This window comes from Protobothrops mucrosquamatus, unplaced genomic scaffold (genome assembly GCF_001527695.2).
Source record: "Protobothrops mucrosquamatus isolate PMUCROS unplaced genomic scaffold, P.Mucros_1.0 scaffold2509, whole genome shotgun sequence".
In the NCBI taxonomy this organism is placed as follows: Eukaryota; Metazoa; Chordata; class Lepidosauria; order Squamata; family Viperidae; genus Protobothrops; species Protobothrops mucrosquamatus.
In genome coordinates, this window is record NW_015388574.1 from 1 (window position 1) to 22,397 (window position 22,397).

The 22,397-nt window shown below is 37.4% G+C and overlaps 1 protein-coding gene across 1 annotated transcript in view; it reads right to left on the reverse strand.

The window, feature by feature from the left end:
- Positions 1–1,934: 1,934 nt before the first annotated feature.
- Positions 1,935–22,397, reverse strand: part of AK5 (adenylate kinase 5) — a gene marked incomplete at its 3' end in the record, with an annotated part of 90,479 nt that continues 70,016 nt past the window's right edge. The window contains exons 8-9 of the mRNA XM_015825144.1: positions 20,644–20,720; positions 1,935–1,974 (exon numbers count right to left, since the gene is read on the reverse strand). Coding sequence (XP_015680630.1) covers positions 1,935–1,974; positions 20,644–20,720 — 117 coding nt within the window. The remainder of the gene's footprint in view (positions 1,975–20,643; positions 20,721–22,397) is intronic.

Here is a 22,397-nt window from a genome sequence, read left to right on the forward strand (position 1 = left end):
CATACCTGTGAACTCCAACTAGCAATCAGAAGACATGATTTATCTCCTTGATCTCAAAGAAACATGACTAAACTCCTTGAATTAAATGCATGGACACACTCAACCACAGTTTCAATGGGAAGAATCAACAATCAAGTAGAAAACAATACCTTAATCAAGGAACTACCAAGGAAAAAACCACAATCCCACCAAAACTGTCGAGGCAAGTTACTGTACATAAACAGGGAGCAAACCGCATAGTTACTCACACTGCGGATGTTACTTAGTTGGGTAATGAAAAGTCTACAAACAAACAAGCTCAGAGAGCACTAATGACTCCCTAGTTCAACCATGAGCTACATATATTCTTTTCTACAGGAATCACTGAAATTTACTCTCAAATATAGATTGCAGTCTATTTTGTTCTTAAAATATGTTTATATTTTCAAATGGATCATTCTTACCTTACAACAGCAACTTATAAGCAATCTAATTGCTCATTGCTGTTACAGTTCCTTATAGCCATGGTTCAAAATATTTAATGCAAGATACCTGGAAGAATATTTTATGCTACCCTTGTTAAAAAATTCATTTAATTTTTGTCAAAGTTATGTATGCCATTTTCTTCTGTAAGCTTCAACTTCAGCCTGAAATCTTTTCCATCACTCCATACTTGTAACCTGAACACCAAACAATTGCAGTGATTTCTTTTCTTGAACAGTATCTCATTTCTTGCTCAAGGACAACTAGAGTTAATTGCTGCTTAGTTGGGAGCGTGTCTTACTGAATGAAAGCCTACAGATGATGAAGGACTTACAATATTATCATTGTTCAACACTATGAATGTTGCTTCATTCATAAAATCTGAAGAACAATCTGTCAGTCATCATTCAATACATTTTTGAATATTTCATTAACAGAAGTACTGGGTTTTGAACCTCTTGAATGTGGCTATTTTGAACTTTGTAAGTACTGGATTAATAAAAGGCCATTATTATACTTCCATTCCTGTACTAAAGGATAACAGCTGCTCTATGGCCACTTTATTCCATATAATATGAACAATCCTAGGACATCTGCAAGGATACCCATTGGTATTTCCAACTTCTTTGGACAGTGGGGTACTGCAGATCTGATCAAAAATTGCAATGTAGACCACCCTGAATCTCCAAATGAAAAAAATCCAATGTTCAGCCACTCTATGAGAACAGTCACCCCAAATTAAAATATTTTTTATTATTATTGTTATCATCATCATATAGGATTGCCAAAAGTGAAACATTTTGATTTCTGAATATGACAGCATTCCAGTTCTGATGATGTTCGGGATCCTTTGTTAAACATTCTGAATTTCTCATGACACCATGAGGAGCGTTTCAATGGATTTCTGTATCATAATTGCAATGTGAAAACCTAATACTGCCACACAGGCCAGTGCATATATTTATCCTACAAATTTCTTATGAGACTAGCAAACTTGATTAACGCCTTAGAAACACTGTTACATCTCTGTTCAAGAAGTTAGCAGTTACTCTTACAAATAAAATCGTTGGAGAAGATCATATATATTTCATTTCTGTGGGCACATTGGTATTCCTGGGATCCTAAATTCAGTTGCATGCGGTTTCACATATATCAGGGCTGTGAACACTTGAAACTAATTCACATGAGTACTACTCTTTGATATTAATTAAGACAAGCCATCTTTTTCTGTTGTCTTTCAGAGTAGCATTATAAACTGAATCCTTAAAACAGCAGCATCTTTTTTTCAGGCTCAAGCTAAAGTCTGAAAAAAGGATGCTATTGCTTTAACGAGCAGCCAAGAGGGAATTTGCCAGTGCAAACATGCTTTAAAAATAAAGCATCCATGGCCCCAACACATAAATTAAGAGGATTCAGTTATTATACAGTATATTACAATAACTTATACTAAAATGATTAAAAAAAAAACTCACCTGCACTTTCAGGCCTGCAAACACATGACTGTTCATATGCCTGTTACATTAGAAATTGATATGGAAAAAAATAGCTTTATCATTAATCAATCTAATAATATGAAAACAGATTTGTCTATAATTCTAACTCCATAGGACTGCTCATAAGGATAGGGTTTTTTGGTTTTTATTTGTCAACCACATTAGTACACCTTATCATTAAAGTAATCTGGGTCATATTTATACTTTTAGTACTGAGTGTACAGTATGTTTCATGTTAGAAACTTCAACACTCCTTTTTAAATGCACCTGACTTACGCTGAGGACCCAATATATACAATGTTAAGGTTTTTAGATATAGGAAATGCTATTTTCTAGGTCAGTCAGAATATGAGGAACAATAAAGCACTCACTGTATCGGGCAGTTGTGCAATTTTCTGTATTGGTATTGACTTACATAAATATGAGCAGTTAAGAAAACTGAAAATCATGGACTGATTTCAGCTCTAGACCTAAGGAACTGAGAACTAGAGTTAGTTTAGACCAGTGGTGGAGAACCTATGGCACGCTTGCCAGAGGCGGCACTCAGAGCCCTCTCTGTGGGCACGCACGCTGTTGCCCCAGCAGAGTTCGCCAGAGTAGCAGGCACGTGGCATTTGGAAATGACAGGGCAGGAAGTGAGCAAGCAAGCAAGCGGCATTGGCCCCCCAGGGATGCCCCGGAGATGGCGAGGGACTGGCCCCGGCCACGCTCATCCAGTCTGCCATGACCATTGCAGCCACGCCCACCCAGTGGGCCACACACACCCCTGCTCCTCCCTGAGGGCACCACAATGCTGATGTAGCCCTGGCACTTTGTGATAAATAAGTGGGTTTTGGGATGCAGTTTGGGCACTCAGTCTCTAAAAGGTTCACCATCACTGGTCTAGACTTTCTCTTCTTGACAATCAATTTACAATTTACTAAAAACAATTTAGTAAAAAAACAACAGAGTTTTCAGAAGTAGAGAAGAAAATTACATTGGAAATTTCTGGATTACATCAAAATATGCAATCTATAAAAGTTAAGGCATCCATTCAGATACATGACTATGAGAAGCTACTATCGATAAACCCAGCATGAAAACTTGATGCCGAAGCAGATAAAACTATCACCTTAATTTTTACAGAGTTTCTTAGTTCAGCAAAACAATGTTCATGTTTAATTCTCAAAATTTTAGAATTTATTTCAAAACAATGATTTTTTTAAAAAAGGAGTCCTACCTTAAAAATAATTGTAAAAAAACAATTATCCAATGACACCATGTAATAAATTATTTTGGGAATTATGGAAATGAAACCCATCAGATAGGAAATTTCTTAATGTGAGAGAGTTTTTTGCTGAAGACATTCATCCACATTTCATTTTAAGCACACCATTTTTTCGAAAGACAAATGTTTTTAACTACATTAAGCATAAGATGAGGAGGCAAAAGCCCAAGCAATAATGCTAGGGGCTTACGCAATGCTGATTTACTCTTGTAGTTGTATTTGGGATGGAGTGTTGTGAGGGAAGGCACCTCTAACTGGACCAGTGAACATACATGCTGCTGGACCACATAAGACCCAAGACTTAACAACTGTTGACATGAAAGACAACTCTGCACCCCAATTGGTTCTGCTATCAAACAACTGGACCACTTTACCAACTATAATCTCCATGCATGACCATGATAATATGAAGAAACACTTTCTGAGCAGTATACAGAATTGGAAGGGACCTTGGAGATCTTCTTGTCCAACTCTGTGCCCAAACAGGAGACCCTATACCAGACATGTCAAACTCACGACGTCACGTGATGTTGCGCAACATATCGGGACAATTTTGCCATTGCCGGCAGTGGGGTGGGCGTGGCTTCCACGTGACGCGTCCAGCCTGCGGGCCGGCAGTTTGACACCCCTGCCGTATACCATTCTGGCTGTCCAATCTCTTCTTAAAAACCTCCAGTGATTGAGTACCCACAGCTTCTGAAAACAAGCCATTCCACTGATTGTTTTCACTGTCCGGAAATTTCTTCTTAGTTCTAGGTTGGACCTCTCTTTGATAAGTTTCCATTCATTACTTCTTGTCTTGCCCTCAATTGCTTTGGAGAATAAACTGTCCCATCTTTGTAACAGCCTCCCATATATCAGAAGACTGCTATTATATCACCCCAGTCCTTCTCCTTGCTAGACTAGACACATCCAGTTCCTGCAACTGTTCTTCATATGTTTACCCTCCAGACCCTTAATCATCTTTGTCGTTCTTCTCTGCACTCTTTCAAGATTCTCAACATCATTTTTGTATCACGGTGACCAGAACCGGATGCAGTATTCCAAATGCAGTCTCACCAAGGAAGAATAAAAGAGGTACTAACACTTCACGTGATCTTGATGCTATTTATTTATTTATTTATTTATTTATTATTTAGATTTTTATCCCGCCCTTCTCCTTACGGACTCAGGGCGGCTGACAGCCTGGTAAAACAAATACAAAGATAAAAATACCCACTTTAAAACCTAATTAAAATGAAATATTTGATGAGGCCTATATCAGTTTAAAATTATTGATTTTAAATTATTGATTTTAAATTATTGATTTTAAATTATTGATTTTAAATTATTGATGCAGACCAGGACTGCATTGGCCTTTTTGGCATCTGAAGCACACTGCAGATTCATACTTAAGAAATTGTCCTTTAGGACTCCTAGATCCCTCTCACAGTTACTGCTGCTGAGCCAGGTATCACCTATTCTATACCTGTGCATTTGATTTTTCTTGCCTAAGTGTAAAACCTTACACTTTTTTTCTCACCACGGAATTGCTTTCTCTGAAATGTATGTTCTCTTCTCTTTAACTCTACTTCCACCCATGGTTCTCCCTTCACTTGGTATCTTCCCTTCCATTAGTGTGCACTTGCATGCTAAAGCAGAATAAAAGAGTTGATAGGTTTTAACCACCTATCTAAATCTATTCTAAATCTACACTCTTCTGATTCATTGCTTCTTGCAATTGTTTCTTCCCTGTTACACAAAAAATATAATACTAAACAATACTATAATGTATCTCAGAGGCACATACACATCAGAAACCAGATAATCACTTTTCCTCTTTCTCTTTTCCTCTTCTTTAAGTTGCCAACATGTGACTTCTTTCTTAGTTTTTGCCATTTTATCTACTACTTGTTCATTTTTCTGGCTTGCCAATATTACCTTGGGTAACAAGGCTAAACAGATACATAACCTTTAAAGAGTAAATAAAAATCCAAATTTAACTGTCACTAATATCTGGGATTTTAGAAGTCATATAGACCAGCAATTCCCAATCTTTGAGGCTTGGCGGCCTGCCTGGGCGGGAGAGGGGAACCGCCACTCGCACGAGTCAAGCTGCGTGCACGTGCACACGCATTGGCCCACTGCTCATGCAGCCCAGTTGTGAATAGGCCACACGACCCAGTGGTAGGCTGTGGCCCAGAGGCTGGGTATCCCTGATATAGACAAGCACCTGCCACGTAACATCCCAGATTTAAGAACTGTTAATATGAAAGACAACAAAAATCTGGATATTGAAAGTTGCAGAACCTGAAGACAGCAGAATAGAAGAGAAAGAACTGGAGAAAATAACAAAATACAAAGATTTGCAGATAGACATAGAACACATGAGGCAAAAGAAAGGAAAGATGGAGGCTTTGAAGTCAAAGAATTACACAATTTGAAGGGTATAAACATCTGTGTCAAATGATTAGTTGAATGCCTTTTTCACACTATTTATATAATTTTGACTATCTGAAAATGATAATGTCTTCTCTTGCCACATGACTGTCTACTTTATCTTTTAAAGTGGAGACATCTGGGAGGGGTGGACAGATTGAACACCCTTATAGCAAAAGAATAAAATGAGCCACCCACATAACTTGCTAATCTTTTCCTATTGTCTGCTATCCCTTCTGTGTTCTTCACGTTTTTCTTATCTACAACTGTTTGGGGTTTTTTTTAATTTAATTTTTCAATATGGTTGGTTTCTACTCAAGACCTAATGTGATAGATCATACAAAAGATCAGCTTTGGCACAGCAACCTTGTCACAGTAATTATTCAGAGGTCAAATCTGCAGCGAAATGGTTTTCTTTGTGACTTTTCTATCATTTTTGCAATAACAGGAATGTTACGAAGAAGATCACGCCATGACATTATCACTGCCAGAAAGAGTAAAAAATAACATATGAACTGTGTCAGAGGGTCAACTGCTAGAACCAGGCTATTCAATTCACCTTCCTCCAACTCTTGGCTAGGTGCCATTGTCTCCAACCATGAAAATGGTGTTGGGTTTTGTCACAGTTGCAGCTTCTGTTTTGTTTTTCTTCCTTGTCTGGGTTAAGATAAAAATAGCATTGGCAACATTGCCAAGAAAAGGACAATACGCAACTGTGCTGACCTCAATCTGAAGATGAAGCTGTGTAGGCTTCTATTTTGTGCTCAGGTTACAACAGCTATGCTCAGTGGTGGGATTCAGCCAGTTCGCACCAGTTTGGCAGAACCGGTAGCTAATTTTTTGTTGCCCAGGCCCAGAATAGACTTCCAGAAGCGGCATCCACACAGAGAACCGATTGTTTACATATTTGAATCCCACCATTGGCTATGCTACCTTTTCTCCACACCATCTATACTGCCTGGATGGGAAACTTCTGGCTTTGCCTGCAGGAACTAATGGGCCCAAGGCCAAAATATGAATTTAAAACCAAGAAGAGATTTCTAAAAGAAAAGGTGACACATGCTTAAGTTTGTTTTTTGTTTTATTTTTACAATAATTTATCTACTACCCAAGAAATTTCTAAAAAGTAACGCGATTGTATAATAATAAACAAAAAACTCTTTTAAGAGCCAGGAAAAATAAAAAAAGAATTGTGGGATGATGCTGAAGAGTTTTTCTGACCCTTCAAATCTTCCACTAGGATCTACATAAAGATTATATGGGAGAAATGGAAGGTGTGTGGTGGTAAAGGAAGATTCCACCACTAACTAAGTGCAGGTAGTTCTCACTTTACAACTCAGTTAGCTATTTCCGTAGCTAAGCAAGACAGCTGTTAAGTGAGTTTTGCTCCTCTTTATGACCTTTCTTGCCACAGTTGTTAAATTAGTAATATGGGTTGTTAAGTGAATCTGGCTTCCCCATTGACTTTGCTTGTCGGAAAGTTAAAAAAGGTGATCACATGACCTCGGGACACTGCAACCATCATAAATATAGGCCAGTTGCCACAATTTGATCACATGACCGTGGGGATGCTGCAACGGTCATTAATTGTGAAAAATGGTCATAGGCCACTTTTTTCAGCTCCACTGTAACTCTGAATGTCACTAAATGAATGGTTGTAATTTGAGGATTACCTGTATCATGAACATGGATTTTTCTCCATCAACTCCAACATATTATCCCTAATTATTTACCAATTATTTTAATAGCATTTTTTGATGATTATCATTCTTCTTTGCATGCATATAATGTGCTACTTATGAAAACATATATTTTTGTCTCGGAGTAAACACTTTTGCCCGTCCTTGGTGGATTATTCTTGATTTGGCACCAATTTGGCACATTAGCATTCCTGATTGACAGCCAAGCTGGTTTTCTTCCAGCTCTGTTCTCAAGCAGCAAAATTTTCATTTTCTCATTTGAAGTACATCAACTTCACAGAAGCAGCAGATGGGGTGTTGGAAACCTGAATTTGGTTTTTTATGTGTTTTTTTTTAGTTTGGGTTCTGCAAATTATCGTCTATTTCAGTGGTGGCGAACCTATGGCACGGGTGCCAGAGGTGGCACTCAGAGCCCTCTCTGTGGGCACTCGCACCATCGCCCCAGTCCTAGGCCTTTAGCTGGGTTTTATAAAACCTTTTCGCTCCATCGCGTGTGCAAAAAAAAAAAAAAGGTTCAATCAATCAGTCAATTTCAACTTCTCGTGGAAAAAAAAAAGATCTCGCAAAGTTGGAATTGATTGATTGAACGTTTTAGTCCCACCCAGTCTGCCGTTACCACCGCAGCCATGCCCACCCAATGGGCCACACCCAGCCAATGGGCCACACCCACCCGGCACCCAACGATGCATAAGTAGGTTTTGGGTTGCAGTTTGGGCACTCGGTCTCTAAAAGGTTTGCCATCACTGGTCTATTTAATATTACCAGGTGAATAGAAATCTCCAGGACTGATGACCTGACAGTTGGGATCCGACCATTAACTACTTTTACTTGTGTCGTTGTTTGACAAAAGTCGTAACCATTGTTTAACAAAGTGTTATTTTGTTCCATTAACTTTCCCACTGGTTGGTTCAAATGAGAACCGTCTTACATTTACCAGTGTCATGCAGTTGATGGCTTTGAGTGTAGTACTAATATTTTATTTGGGGGGGGGGGGGTGGCAAACCACTGAATTATGTGATCTTGCCTAGTAGCAAAACATCAACATGTTATTCACTAATGACATCTTGGACCTAGACAGATAGATTTGGTAAGTAATAACATCTCTATATAAATACTGTAGAGCACCAAATGCCTCTACAAAAGATGCATCTATCATTGTTTTCTCATTACAAATGAGAAATATCTTAATCCAAATGATAATTATTTACTACTGAATAGTCCAATGGGAAATATAAGTAGACTCTACCAAAAAACAAAACAAAAGAAAACACAAATACCAATTCTAATTCCCAAAATAGTATTTTAAATAATATTAAAACCAGCATTTCCCCCTAAGCAAGGGTTCTTTGCAACTAAAACTATTTAAAAAAAACCTCTTGAATACACCAGTTCCCATGGTAACTTAAGATGAACAGATTGTTCCTGGATGAAAAAAAAATCTGTTAAACATCTTTTAATATTCTAAGACAAGGAGTATTTTGCAAATTCTTATATATATTTTTTATCTAGACTGTCATAAGTAAATGTCCCAATATCTGCTTTGTATCTGAGATGGTTATCTGTTCACCAATATTGACGTAGTAACAAATTAAATACTTCAGTTTTGAAATCTAGAGATCTTTCTGTACATGACTAGTTCATGTCAACTCCTAGGAGTTAGGAGTTCACATGCCTATAACTATTAAAATTACAACCGCAAAACTGAGCACTTAATAGCAAGGGCATCTCTGATGAGGGGTGTCAAAAAGTCTAGAGGATGGCCACAACTACATGATTGAAGCCCTACCCTTTTCTATGCATGTCACACATGCAACACATATGCAAAGTGGTAGGGATGGTTATAGTCATCAGCTTGACTTTTCTGAAAACTCTTACCTTCACCCATGGGTGCTAACTAACAATATAACTTGTATGGAATAGCTACCAACCAAAAGTCAATGCAGTGATTTGTTGCATGTTGTGATGAGCTAAATATATATAGGGAAAATTAGGAAAGAGCTCCAATAACTAAGAAAGAACAATATTCTAAGAACATGCAACATGCATTTTAATCCATACCTAAAATCTCTGTTTTCTTTCTTTGCTTTGGAGCTCCTGTGTTTCCAAGTTCTGAAAACAATATTTTTAAATACATGCATCCATCTGAAACATTTTACTGCTGGCTGACTAGTTTCAGATGATTGTTCATGTGTGTATGTATTTTAAAACTTTCTAATAACGTCTCATTGTCAAAGAAATCCCCAGGTTTTTTTAAAAAAATGTATTATATTTTTCTGTAACAAAATGATACAAAGTAAAATATATTTTCCATGAGGTAATAATAGCAATTCACTATAGTAATTTGATGCCCTTTATATCCTTAATTAACCCACAATTCTTCACAGCGATAAGTTCAAAGATTTTGCTATAAATTCAAAAAAAAAATTACATCCTTAAATTATAATGATCCTTATAATGTTATATTAATCAGCGTGTGGAGCTTCTTGTAAGACAATACAACCCAGACTCTTAGCTTTGACATAGCAAGAGAAATGTTCTTTGTTGCATTTCTCAGTCATCTTATTTTTGCTAAAATTTTGGTACTGATAGAATCATGATTATATCATGGTATGGATATATAATGGATAGGCTTTACATTTCTATCCAAAAATTGTTTTTGATACTTCATGATGGAACAGACATGCACTAATTGCTCCTTTGAGTATTTATTTCTAAGGTTTTAGCCAACATTATACATCTTCCGTCAAACATTGTAAAAGTCTTTGTGCGAGTACATCATTTCCTTGGTTTCCACAATTTCAATTATTTACTGACTTCTTCCCTAGTAACCTATGACTCATTTTAATAATTCAACACTTTTAATTTCTATGAGAACAAATGATAATTCTTGAATGAAAGAAATGAGTCTCATGTCAACACTTAAGAATGAAATGTTCTATTCCATGCCTTCCCAATCTGGCTCATTCCAGATAACTTGATAATGGTGCTCTTTATGATGGCCATCCTTATTGGGAGAAGATGTAGGTTGTAGTCCCATGGATCTAGCAAGCACCAGATTGACGGAACATAATTTTATTCCTTCACATTTTTCAACTATTAACTACCAGAAGTTTACATGAATTAGTCATGGAAAGAATTCTGGCATGACTAAATCTACTTGAATCATATTTTTATTGCTAATTAACAGAATATCAGAATAACATAGTTGGAAGGGACCTTGGAGGTCTTCTAGTCCAACCTCCTGCTCAAGCAAGAGACCTTATGCCATTTCAGACAAGTGGTTGTCCAGTCTCTCCTTAAAAACCTCCAGTGATGGAACACCCATATTCATGCATACACTGTATTCTGTTCCCATGAACATTCTTTTACATTTATGAAGGTGGTTCTTCATCTGCAAATGCACAATAGCCTAATTATTAATGTAAGTCTACTTGATTAGATTTTGATGAGAATGCTGATGATTGTGGAAAAGTTGGGGAACAGCCAGTTTAAAGATTATCCCTGAATGTTAACTCAATGCAGGTGCTGAATACAAAAAAAGCACCTCAAAGAGACTATCTTGCTACCTTAATTGACTCAATATAACTGAGGTTGCAAATTTTCCAAGAATCTGCATTCATCATAAACTAGGCCAGTGGTGGCGAACCTATGGCACGGGTGCCAGAGGCGGCACTCAGAACCCTCTCTGTGGGCACACGCACCGTCGCCCCAATCCTAGGCCTTCAGCTGGGTTTTATAAAACCTTTTTGCTTTAGGCGTCTGCCGCCGTGTGCAAAAAAAAAAGGTTCAATCAATCAGTCAATTTCAACTTCTCGCGGGGAAAAAAAGATCTTGCAAAGTTGGAATTGATTGATTGAACTTTTTAGTCCCACCCAGTCTGCCGTTACCACCACAGCCACGCCCAGCCAATTGGCCACACCCAGCCAATGGGCCACACCCAGCCAATGGGCCACACCCACCCGGCACCCGACGATGCATAAGTGGGTTTTGGGTTGCAGTTTGGGCACTTGGTCTCTAAAAGGTTTGCCATCACTGAACTAGGCATAAATTCCCTTATTTAAATTCATGTTGTTCTTAGTGCCTTAGGCCTGCACACAGTCACATAGGCATATAGGCTCTGAAATATATTGTCAAATAAACAGTATTTCCTCATCTTATGTTTTACTAATTGGAAACCAGGGATAGGGAACTAGATACCCTCCAGATGTTTTAGACTTCAATTTCTGTCAGCCCCAGGAAACACTGGGGGGGGGAGGGAGGAGAAAAGTGACAGTTACAGTCCAAACATCTGGAAGTTGTCATTCAAGAAACAAGCACTTGTGATTGCATCCACTGAACACAGACATATGCAGTAATATCTAAAGTTCCTTTTAAAATGGTAAATGCTGTGACAGTATTTAAGGGCAGCTGCAATGGGAGAACCAGTGGGAAAAAGCTAATTTTCTCAACTGTTTGGTTCCCCATTCTTATTTTGTCCAGAAGCTATTTCTTTTCCAGGTAAATTAATACTGTGTAACACAGAGATTCCCAACCCCTGGGCCGTGGCCTGTTCAGAACTGGGCCACGGAAGCGGCAGTCAAGTGTGCATGTGTGTGCAGTTCCATTTGTGCAGCATACATGCATGCCATTCACGCTAATGGAGCTGAGCATGCATGCTCACCCGCCACTCGTGTGGAACATCCCCTCTCCCGCTCCCCGCTGGTCTGCAGAGCAGAAAAGGTTGGAGACCACTGGTGTAACATATAGTTTGGAACTATGTAATACAGTCCCAAACAGAATTATACAACAAAAAATAAGATCCATTTCCTACGTATCATGATTAGATTTTATTCATTCATTCGATTTATATCCTGCCTTTCATTCAGGAACCCAAAATGTGGGTATTGTGTTGCCACCTCTTATTATTTAATGACAACTATCCGTGAAGTAGATTGTGCTGAGAGTGAGTAGCTGGCCCCAAACCATACTGTAAAAAGTTCATTTCTCATTTCTGTCTTAAAACATATTCCAAACACAATGGATATTTAATTGCTTTTTTTTTAACAAAATGCAACAACCTGTTATCTTCTGGGTGCTAACAGAAACTGAATTGTTCTATGACATCTGTTGTTCTGTGATTATCTTCAGCACAGGTGGCCTCCCATGTGTTAGCTCTTTTTTTTTACTGAAACCCCCCCCCCCCTGCATATAAAGGTGTAGACTCCAGAAAGATTTATAATGAGTAACCTAGAAGAAGTCATTCAATTATAATGCAAAATATGACTTTGGGCCTTTTGTCACTTGATTTGTTCAGTTTGTACTGAACAATAAATGAAAATTCCTTGATTTTGGTTTAGCCTAGTGATAAACACATATCATGTGACCGGTAAAGTATGTTTTATGGCTATCATGTGTAATTCTAGACAACCATCTAGCCATAATTAACCAAATCACGTATAAATCCATCCACTGCCTTTCAGCTTACTGTGTGATGTATTATGACAATAGAATAGAATTCTTTATTGGCCAAATGTGATTGGACACAAAGAATTTGATATTATAACAATACATAGAACTATTAATACTTAAAATTAAACAGTTAAATATTTTCTTACTTGATAGCATTCCTAGGGCAAAATCAATGTTATGAAAGTGGAAGCAGCACATATAAGATCTTTCTTTTCCTTGTTCTAGATCCATCTTGAAATTCCAAATTTTACAGAGATAGGGTGCAACATTCCTACTCCTATTTATTTAGTAGCACAAAATAGTCCCACATCAAAGATTTAAGAAAATATTAAAATTTATCTCTAGGGGAGCAAACCGAAGTCATCTCCACAAAAACAGGACAGACGATCAAAGCAAAGACCGAAGAACGGGTGAGTAGGTCATTTTTTTGCAATTTACCCAGTATAAAGGATGGATCATCATCTACATGTGCTTGTTCCTTGCAAGGAGGCTGAAGGATGGCAATCTTGCATGGGTCTGAGCACTGGTAGACAAAGAGATTTGCAATCTTGCTCACAACCATGGCAGAGCATTTTAAAGGACACTAAGTTCACAAGTCTCATTTTCTAATCACTTTCAAAAATTGCAAGTTAAACATCTTAAAACTATTAGGAGATGTTTGGAATGTCAAGTTTAAAAAAATCGCTGGGTGAGTTTAACTTCAAATTTGAGAAAACAAAAAAAATGATTACAAGCTTAAGAACATAAATAATTTGAAATAAACAGCAAAAAGCTACGTAAGATTTTGATCCAAGAAAGTTATAAACAATTTAAGGATCCAATTAAATTTGAAATATTTTTTTTTACTACAAGATCTATGAATTAACTATAAAAAATAGCTTCTCATGGAAACCAGAGATATTTTTGGCTATCTTGGTTCATAATAAAGATGAGTGCCTTTATGACTTGAGAAACTTTAGAGAGGACTAACCATTCTAAGTCAGAGGAAAAAAGTCAGCTTTTGGTGTCCACTGATTGGGACTTGCAAGATGACACAGAACATCATAACACTGGAAAAATTGAAGGAGATCTTTGAAGAATTAAGTCAGAAAACAGAAGCTTCAACAGCAGTGTAAATTTTAACATGCACTTCTATGGATAGATTATATCCAAAAGATGTCAACTAGGGAATGACATGAGGAGCATTTTGTCTGAAAAGACAGAGAAAGTACTGAAAGTAGAACTACAAATGAGAGGCAGAGAAAAACTACTTGGAAAAGAACGCTTTATTGGATCTACAAAAGAAAATGGCTGAAATTTTTTTAAAAATTAAAGGAGAAATGGTGGGATAAAGTAGAACTGAAGAGAAATCAAGACAACAATATTTGAATGAATTAAAGATAAAGATTGTTAGAAATAAAAGTAAGGAATATAAAGTCGGTTTATTTAGGTCTTATTAAAATAAGGCATTTATTCTAAAGTTCTGGCAATCCTTTACAGACCTTTTGCTAACGGCAGCATTAAAAAGAAATTGCTTATAGATAAGGAATGGGATTTAGGATGAAGAGATAAATGTTTGTGACCTTATACGAGAGAAAGCGTAATTAAAATTGTCAATAGTGTCTAATTAAGGTTGGAAATCACTTCTTTACATATTTCTTTTCTTTTTCATACTACATTTTTCTTTATTTTTCTTTTTTCTAGCACTTTATTCTTTCTTATATTGTTTTTTAAGTTTAGTTTGTATTAGTTTTTATTTCAGTAATAAAAATCCTTAATAAAAATTATAGACTTAAAACAACAGAAAATATTAAAAAAACAGTCTTTGCCTCATGCCAACTAAGTAGTAAGGTAGGCACAAATAGAAACTACTTCAAGAGGGCATTACATATACCAGGCACGCCTACCAAGAAATTCCTCTTTATTTATTTCACTGAACTGTGTTTATCTCCCCATAGTAACATTGCCTGAAACTTCTGCTTTCCTGCACAGCTTTTAATCTTTCTTTTGAAATCAGAGAAATCTAGAAAGATTGTATAGTGGGAAATATATGATTACTGGCAATAATCCTGTTGAGGAGATTCACAGTGTCCCATTTTGCTCATAATTATAAATTAATGGATTGCAACGCTAAATAATACAAAAGTGATTGACCAATAACTTTGCAATGTAAAGAAATGTAGCACGTAGAAATCTGGTATGTCAACCAACACAGGTTTATCTTACCGTCCACATATAAGCCTCTGGGAAAAAAATTACGTTGTGGTTCTCATTCTTCAGGAGTGTGCTTCCAAGAGATATACATTCTTGAATCAGTTTTAATCTGGAAAATTTATGAGGGGCCTCAAGATATGATAAGTGGTCAGCAACCAAAATTAATGGTCTACACTCGAAGTTAAGAACCACTTCTTGAATATTACACTGCATGCTTAACATATGGCTACTTCCAGCATCAGAGAACCGTCAAAGAGTTCTGCAAAATATTTGCCAGCTGTCAACTCCTTAGTTGCATACCGTTGCCTGGAAACTAACCCTCTTGGCTGCATCTTTCTGACAGGCACTTTATTTCCTTCCAGATACACATGCCATGCTGATATCTAGATACACATCTTTTCTTTATTTGATATTCTCAGCAGAGAAATGCTTGGGCCAATTTACAGTTTGAAGATTGCATGGGTAATAAAAACATTATTCAGTGAAGCACAAGAGTTCTGCCACTGTCCCATATTTTCAGATATCAAGGGCATATTTTTAGGATGACTTTTTTGGCCCTGAAAAAGCTTTTTATTTCTCTTTTGGCTTAACTGAACTGTGCAGAGGTCAATGCAAGATTGGCTTCGACACACATAGACTGTTGTGGTAGAATTTACAATGGCTATTTCTATTTCATTATTTTCCAATTTCATAGTATTGTGCTTTCAATCAATCAGCATATAAATCTTTTTCTGGTTCAAAGACACACACATACAAATGGCAAAAGCATCTGAGCGCAGGTGCCAACTTGTTCTCTAAATCTATGAATCTCTGAGCAACTTTGGTAGGTTTCCAAATGAATCTACTTAGAAAATTATAACTGGCAATCCTACTCTCTAAAATCTATGTTAAAGATATTTTTAATATCTTAATTAAAGATATTTTAGTATCTTTTAATAGCTCAGGAGGATTTTCAACCAACACAAATACATGCACACTTTAAACCCAAGAATACACTAAGGCAAAAGCTTGTCCATCCCAAGGATAAAACACACAGACACAAACTAAGCAATGTGGTATATGCAGTACAATGCAGTGAGACATGTGGAGATCTATACGTTGGGGAAACAAAACAACCACTTCATAAACGCATGGCATAACACAGGAGAACAAACCCATCAGGACAAGATTTGGCAGTCCATCTGCATTTAAAAGACAAAGGCCACTCTTTTGAAGACAGCAAAGTCCACATTTTGGACACAGAGGACCGCTGGTTTGAAAGAGGAGTCAAAGAGGCCATCTATGTCAAAATTGACCACCCTTTCTCAACAGAGGGGAAGGGATATAACATCATCTATCTCCAGTCTACAAGATAATCCTTTCAGCAGTTCCAAGAAAGCCCCACAACCATTTGCACTACTCAGATGACCCTGAGGACACAGATAAACCTTCAAATGGCCTCAACAACTCTCTAAAAGAATGCAAATGACCAGCTGTCTGCAAGGAATATAAATCCTTCCATTCCCCACGATCCAGGCAGAGCTGAAGAAGCTTCTTGGATGAGAAGTGAAATGTCTTCAAAGAAAAACAAGAAAATCCAGTCGCCTCTTGAAAAAGCACCTTTGGGACGTCTATGTTAAAGAGACAATGAGATCCCATTCTTTTCCATTTTATAAGTTGCAGCTGTGTGAAAAGATGACAGTGTAATGTAACTGGCTGCGTATTTTCTGGTTCATGTAATGCAATGACTGATTTGTATCTGATAAAATGGATCAAAACAAGTGGTGGGATTCAGCCAGTTCGCACCAGTTTAGTAGAACCGGTAGCTAATTTTTTGTTGGCCAGGCCCACAGAATGGACTTCTGGAAGCAGCATCCACACAGATAATTCACATATTTGAATCCCACCACTGATCAAAACTCAACAATTTACTATGCTAGGAAGAAAAATACCACCACCAAAATCACTGAAAACTATGTCCACCATCATCTTGCTGTGCTGACAGCAATATAACTATTTTTCTCTTATAAAGGATCAATTGGTAAGCTCTCTCATGATGTCCTTCTCAAAATGTGAAATTTAAGCTCATAAGAAGAGAGGAGAATACTATTATAAAGTCTTTGCTGAATGAAGGGAGATTTGTCTCTCTTTTTTAAAAAAAATCCAAAATCAAATAATTTCTGTAATATCTGCAGGCTATTTATGACAAAATAACCATCCTTATCCTGAAGCTATGGAAGAACTCAGCTAGGACGAAAAAGGAAATATTCTTAATCCTGTTTTTTTATGATGAAAATAAACTCTTCCTCTTGAAGATTTCTTTTAATCTAAGCAAACTTAAGAATCCATACTTTTATCCCCGTAATGGAGGACAAATTGACAAAGAAGACAGATTTGGTTAGATTATCAGAAAAGAAGTTTAAAATTTCAGAATCCTGCATTCTCATTTAAGCCACCGATTGCTCAGCTCCTGTGCAGCCATTTGTAAAATAAAACAAAACACCTCCTGGTTGAAGCTCAATGCAGGATAATTTATAATTCTGAGCTGCATCCTAAGGCGGACTATTATAATAACTTGCTTTTATTTTAAAGCTGTTTTAACAGATCACAAAATGTATGCTTTGGATGGGGAGATTACATTCTTTCAGGGAAAGTTAATCTTCACTATGTCTAAAATGCATTGTCAAGAAGTAATAGTATATATTTCCAGTGAAACTCTTTCATGTAAGAGATAAGGAATTCAGGGTGTTTGGTTTTTGTTTTTGTTTTTGTTTTTTGTAATACAGTAAGTTTGCAGTCCTTAGCTCTAAAAATGGTCACTTTTACTTACAGTATATTATGATGCAACTCCACACAGTTAACCTAAAACACATTAAAAAGAAAGCAATATGCATCCTGAGTCCTTTCGGATATTCCACGTGCCCTGAATTCCTTATTATTATTATTTAAATTTATATACCGCCCTATCTCCCTTACGGGACTCAGGGCGATGAACAGGCAATAATAAAAATCACAATAAATATTGAATAAAAAGCCTGCTCTAAAATACCCCATATAAAACCCCTAGCAAAGCCCAATCAAAACTACGCCAGGCCGGCCGCATGGAATAGATGGGTTTTCAAGGCTCGGCGGAAGAGGCACAGGTCCGTAGTTGTACGTAGGTTGGGGGGTAGGTCATTCCAGAGGGCAGGAGCTGCCACAGAGAAGGCTCTCCCCCTGGGGGTCACCAGCCGGCATTGACTGGCCGACAGCACCCTAAGGAGGCCCTCTCTGTGGGAGCGGACTGGTCGAAGGGAGATATTTGGTAGGAGGCGGTCTTGCAAATACCTAGGTCCATTGCCATGGAGCGCTTTAAAAGTTGTTACTAACACCTTGAAGCGCACCCGGAAGGCCACCGGCAGCCAGTGCAGCTCGCACAGGAGAGGTGTTACATGGGAGTATCTAGAGGCCCCCAAAATCCCCTGCGCGGCCGCATTCTGAACTAGCTGGAGCCTCCAGGTGCACCTCAAGGGGAGCCCCATGTAGAGAGCGTTGCAATAGTCCAGGCGGGAAACGAGGGCTTGAAGTTGGCAACTCTTTTTCAGTTTAGGGCTGCATTCCCTATGGGTTAAACAACTGAAGGAAGCAAAGTAAATGGAGTGGCACAAGTGAGTGAGTGAGTGAGTGAGTGAGTGAGTGAGTGAGTGAGTGAGTGAAGCCAGAATAAAAATAGGATAAAAGCTCCATTCTTTTTCTGCCTCTGCTTATATAATCTTAGACCACTTCCAATTGTGAAGCTCAAGAAATGACCTTTCCTGTCAAAGGACCATACTTATCTAACATGACAGAGGTTGTTGAACTAGGCTGCTCGCCCCGGTTATTGGACAGTAAGACTGAAACATACCCCCGTTTCAAGAGATGTACCCCAAATTTATTTACAGTCTTGGCACTGATACACAGGTAATCCTCAACTTACCCCAAATTTATGTCACTAAGTGAAAAATTTGTTGAGTCTTACCCCATTTTATGACCTTTCTTGCCACCGTTGCTAAGTGAATCACTACCGTTGTTAAATGAGTAACACTAGCTTCCCCATTGGCTTTGCTGGTCAGAAGGTCGCAAAAAGTGATCACATGACCCCGGGACCCTGCAACTGTCATTAAGGATGAACCAATTGTCAAATGTCCGATTGTAAATCATGTGATCTTGGGGATGCTGCAGTGGTCATAAGTGTGAGAAATGGTCATAAGTCAGTGCTGTTTTTCAGTGCTGTTGTAACTTTGAACAGTCACTAAATGAACTGTTATAAGTCGAGGACTACCAGTACATTTCCTAAATGAAGGGTCCAACGTATGTAACCAAAAGCCAATAGGTCAAATGATGACAAGAGTAGGTTCCAGTATGACAACAAAAATTATGTCCTACTAATCTAGCTCTTTATTTCATGAAGCTAGGGCAAGGTTTCCCAACCTTGAGAAATTAAAGATATGTGGACTTCGACTGCCAGAATTTGAATTCTGGGAGTTGAAGTCCATATATCTTAAATTTCCCAAGATTGGGGAACACTGAGCTAGGGCACAGCTATAATAACCTTACATTCTCATTCTCTTATCAGTGCAATGTTTGGAAACAAAATTATAATATAAGCTTTAGTTGCATGTTTCAGCTTGACATAAACTCTTCTTTGTCCTTTGAATAAGCTTCTACTGCTTTCAGCATATTATCTTTCTTCCCAGATAAGACTACAAGATTTAATTTCATCTTTCTGCTTACTGATTAATACTTTGGAGAGTCATGGCTACTCTTCAGCTTTTTTGCTAATATTCAGCTAGAATCATCTGATATTTTCAAGGTCACTGAAGGAAGTTTTAAAGAGAAATCTGGTCCTTGGTGCTCTCTGAGCTTACTGGTTTTCTTGCAGACATTTCATTACCCAAAATCATCCGTGCCAAGAAGGGGGTGGGATTTGTTCTTGTTTTTATATACTAGTGAGAAATCTACAGTGTGCAGTGTGTTCCATGTTTTCTTTCAACTAAATAAAAAAAAATTACAGGGTTTTACATTCATTCAAAGCCCATTTGACAAAGATGGGAATGGCACAAAAATATATGTGTGTTCACTTGGTGAAATAAGATTCATTTCAGACTATGCTCCTAGCTGTCCTTTCAGATTGTCTCCTAGCTATGCGTTTGATCTTCAAAAGGCTAAGCAAGAATAGACCCGGTTTGTATTTGGATGGGAAGTCACCTTCAAATCTTAATGGGACCATATGCAAGGATTTACCAATTATTTTTTGTCTGCATAAATGTGAACTTTTATTTTGAAAATTCACAATCACATAAACATTGACAGGTTTTTTTTTTTCTTCTTCTGGGTACTGAAACATGTATGAATTTCTTTCTAGAATGTACAGAAGCCTGCAACAGAAAAGAGCATAAAAAATGCAAAAAGAAAGTACTGAAAAACATAAGACATGCTCAGAATAAGAAAAGAGATGGGATAACAAGACGGATTTTAAAACGTGACAGAAGTCCTTTGAACACACATTTGTTGTATCGAATTTCAGAGAAGCTGTCTTATTATGGCATTCAGAAAGGAACAGAAACTCTCATAATAAACTCTACCCCTGCTCATCAATTCCCTTGCTTATGCAGTAACCAAGGCATTTATAAATGCAAATACAAGGATTTTTTTTCACCATTACCTGATCTTCAAAGTTAAATTCATGATCAGGAATCTCTCCTGGGTCCACAACGAGACTAAGGTCAACTTCACATGGACCTAAAAATAAGAAAGGGAATTCTCAAATAAAACAAGCAGGTTTCATTATGATACAATCTCATTATTAATGAGAAAGGTCTAAACGGGTATTTTTACTCTCAAACAAGAGAAGACTCCATTTTAAAGTAAGCAATGGGTTTGTTTTGATTCTTAATAGCAATTTCCTAACATAAGAATGTAATCTGTTACTAAAATCTAAAATAAAAACATCTAAAAATAATTCACATTGAACTCATAGAATTAACTCCGAATAAAGGTGTACATTATTCAAGATCTAGCTGTATAGAGAAGACGCTAAAGCTGAGAAAGACGAAGAGAAAGAGAAGGGAATGAGGGAGATGAACTCAGTTAAGTGGCAATGAGTACACAGCTGGAAGACTTGAAGGACCAAATAAGGAGCAGATCATGATGAAGAAAGCCCATTTATGTGGTTGTTAAGAGTTAATACTGACTTGATGGCACATAATCTCTCCATCAAACACAATCAGAATTGTGCTCTTAATAATGGAATATTACACATACTTATACTAAGTAAATGTCACTGAGTAAAATGGGCCCACCTTGTTTTATATCAATTTTCCCTTCTTGTGTAAAAAACAAAAACCAAGTAATGCAAAAAAAATCTCAGTAATATGATATTGGACAGAATCAAAACAACTATGACTCTGCCTTTGTTAAAAAGAGAGAAATCATTTTTCAGGTCCTACTTTTGACTCAGATTTTTTGGTTTTTTTTTTGTTTTGTTTGCTTGTTTGTTAAATGTCTATGCCTCCCATCTCACCATCAAGTGACTTTGGGTCACTATTGCCACAATCTGGACATCTCAAAAAGCTGGCCATTTAATTTTCTATAAAAATTAAAGTAATTGGGCCCTTCTGAAGTCATCTCAGGCTTCCTGCATGGCATGTTTTCCAATTCCTGAAGATTGATCTCCAAAACGTTCACGTTAAAAAAAAGGTCTGGAAAACACAGTAGTGGAGCACTTTGTTGTTTTAGCCTTGCCAATGACCTCAGTAGGGTACTGATTGTGTTGCTTAAGACACAAAGTTCTCTCTAAGAATTTTACTCCACAGAAATAGTCTGTACCAGCCAATGCATTCATAAAGACTAAGGGAAGAAATCTCAGCCACTTTCAATGGTGAGCATTGCTTTCCAGGTTGGGGATCTTTCTCAGACTGGTTACTTTCTTTTCAAGCAGCTGAAATTTACTGAAATTTTTAGTTCCTTAAACAAAAAAGAACAGGCATGGAAACAGACCACTTGAAAAAGAATCCCTCTAAGGTTATGGTGAATCATTCAAATCATTTATTTCCTTCCTGCTGCTTTCATCCTTCTGTTGTTCTCCTATTCGAGAAACCATCACCAGCAGTGAGCTTCTTCTAGCCTACTGCTATGTGTCATTCTTGTGGTTGCAGCATGCTTGGAGTTGGTTCCCTATGCTGCAGAATGTTTGCAATCTACGAATAGGCCAATATAAATAGATATTTGTTTCAGAATTTCTGCATGAAAAAAAAGGACTCCTGGAGACCACGTGAGAGAAAGAGGTAGAGCTTCCATTCACCCTTTCTTGATCAAAAGTTGATAGCTTGTGGGTTACATCTGGTCTACTAACTGGAGTTTCCATCTCTGTCATTAAGATTGCTGTTTGAAGTTCCAGTCCTTTTAATGGCAGTACAA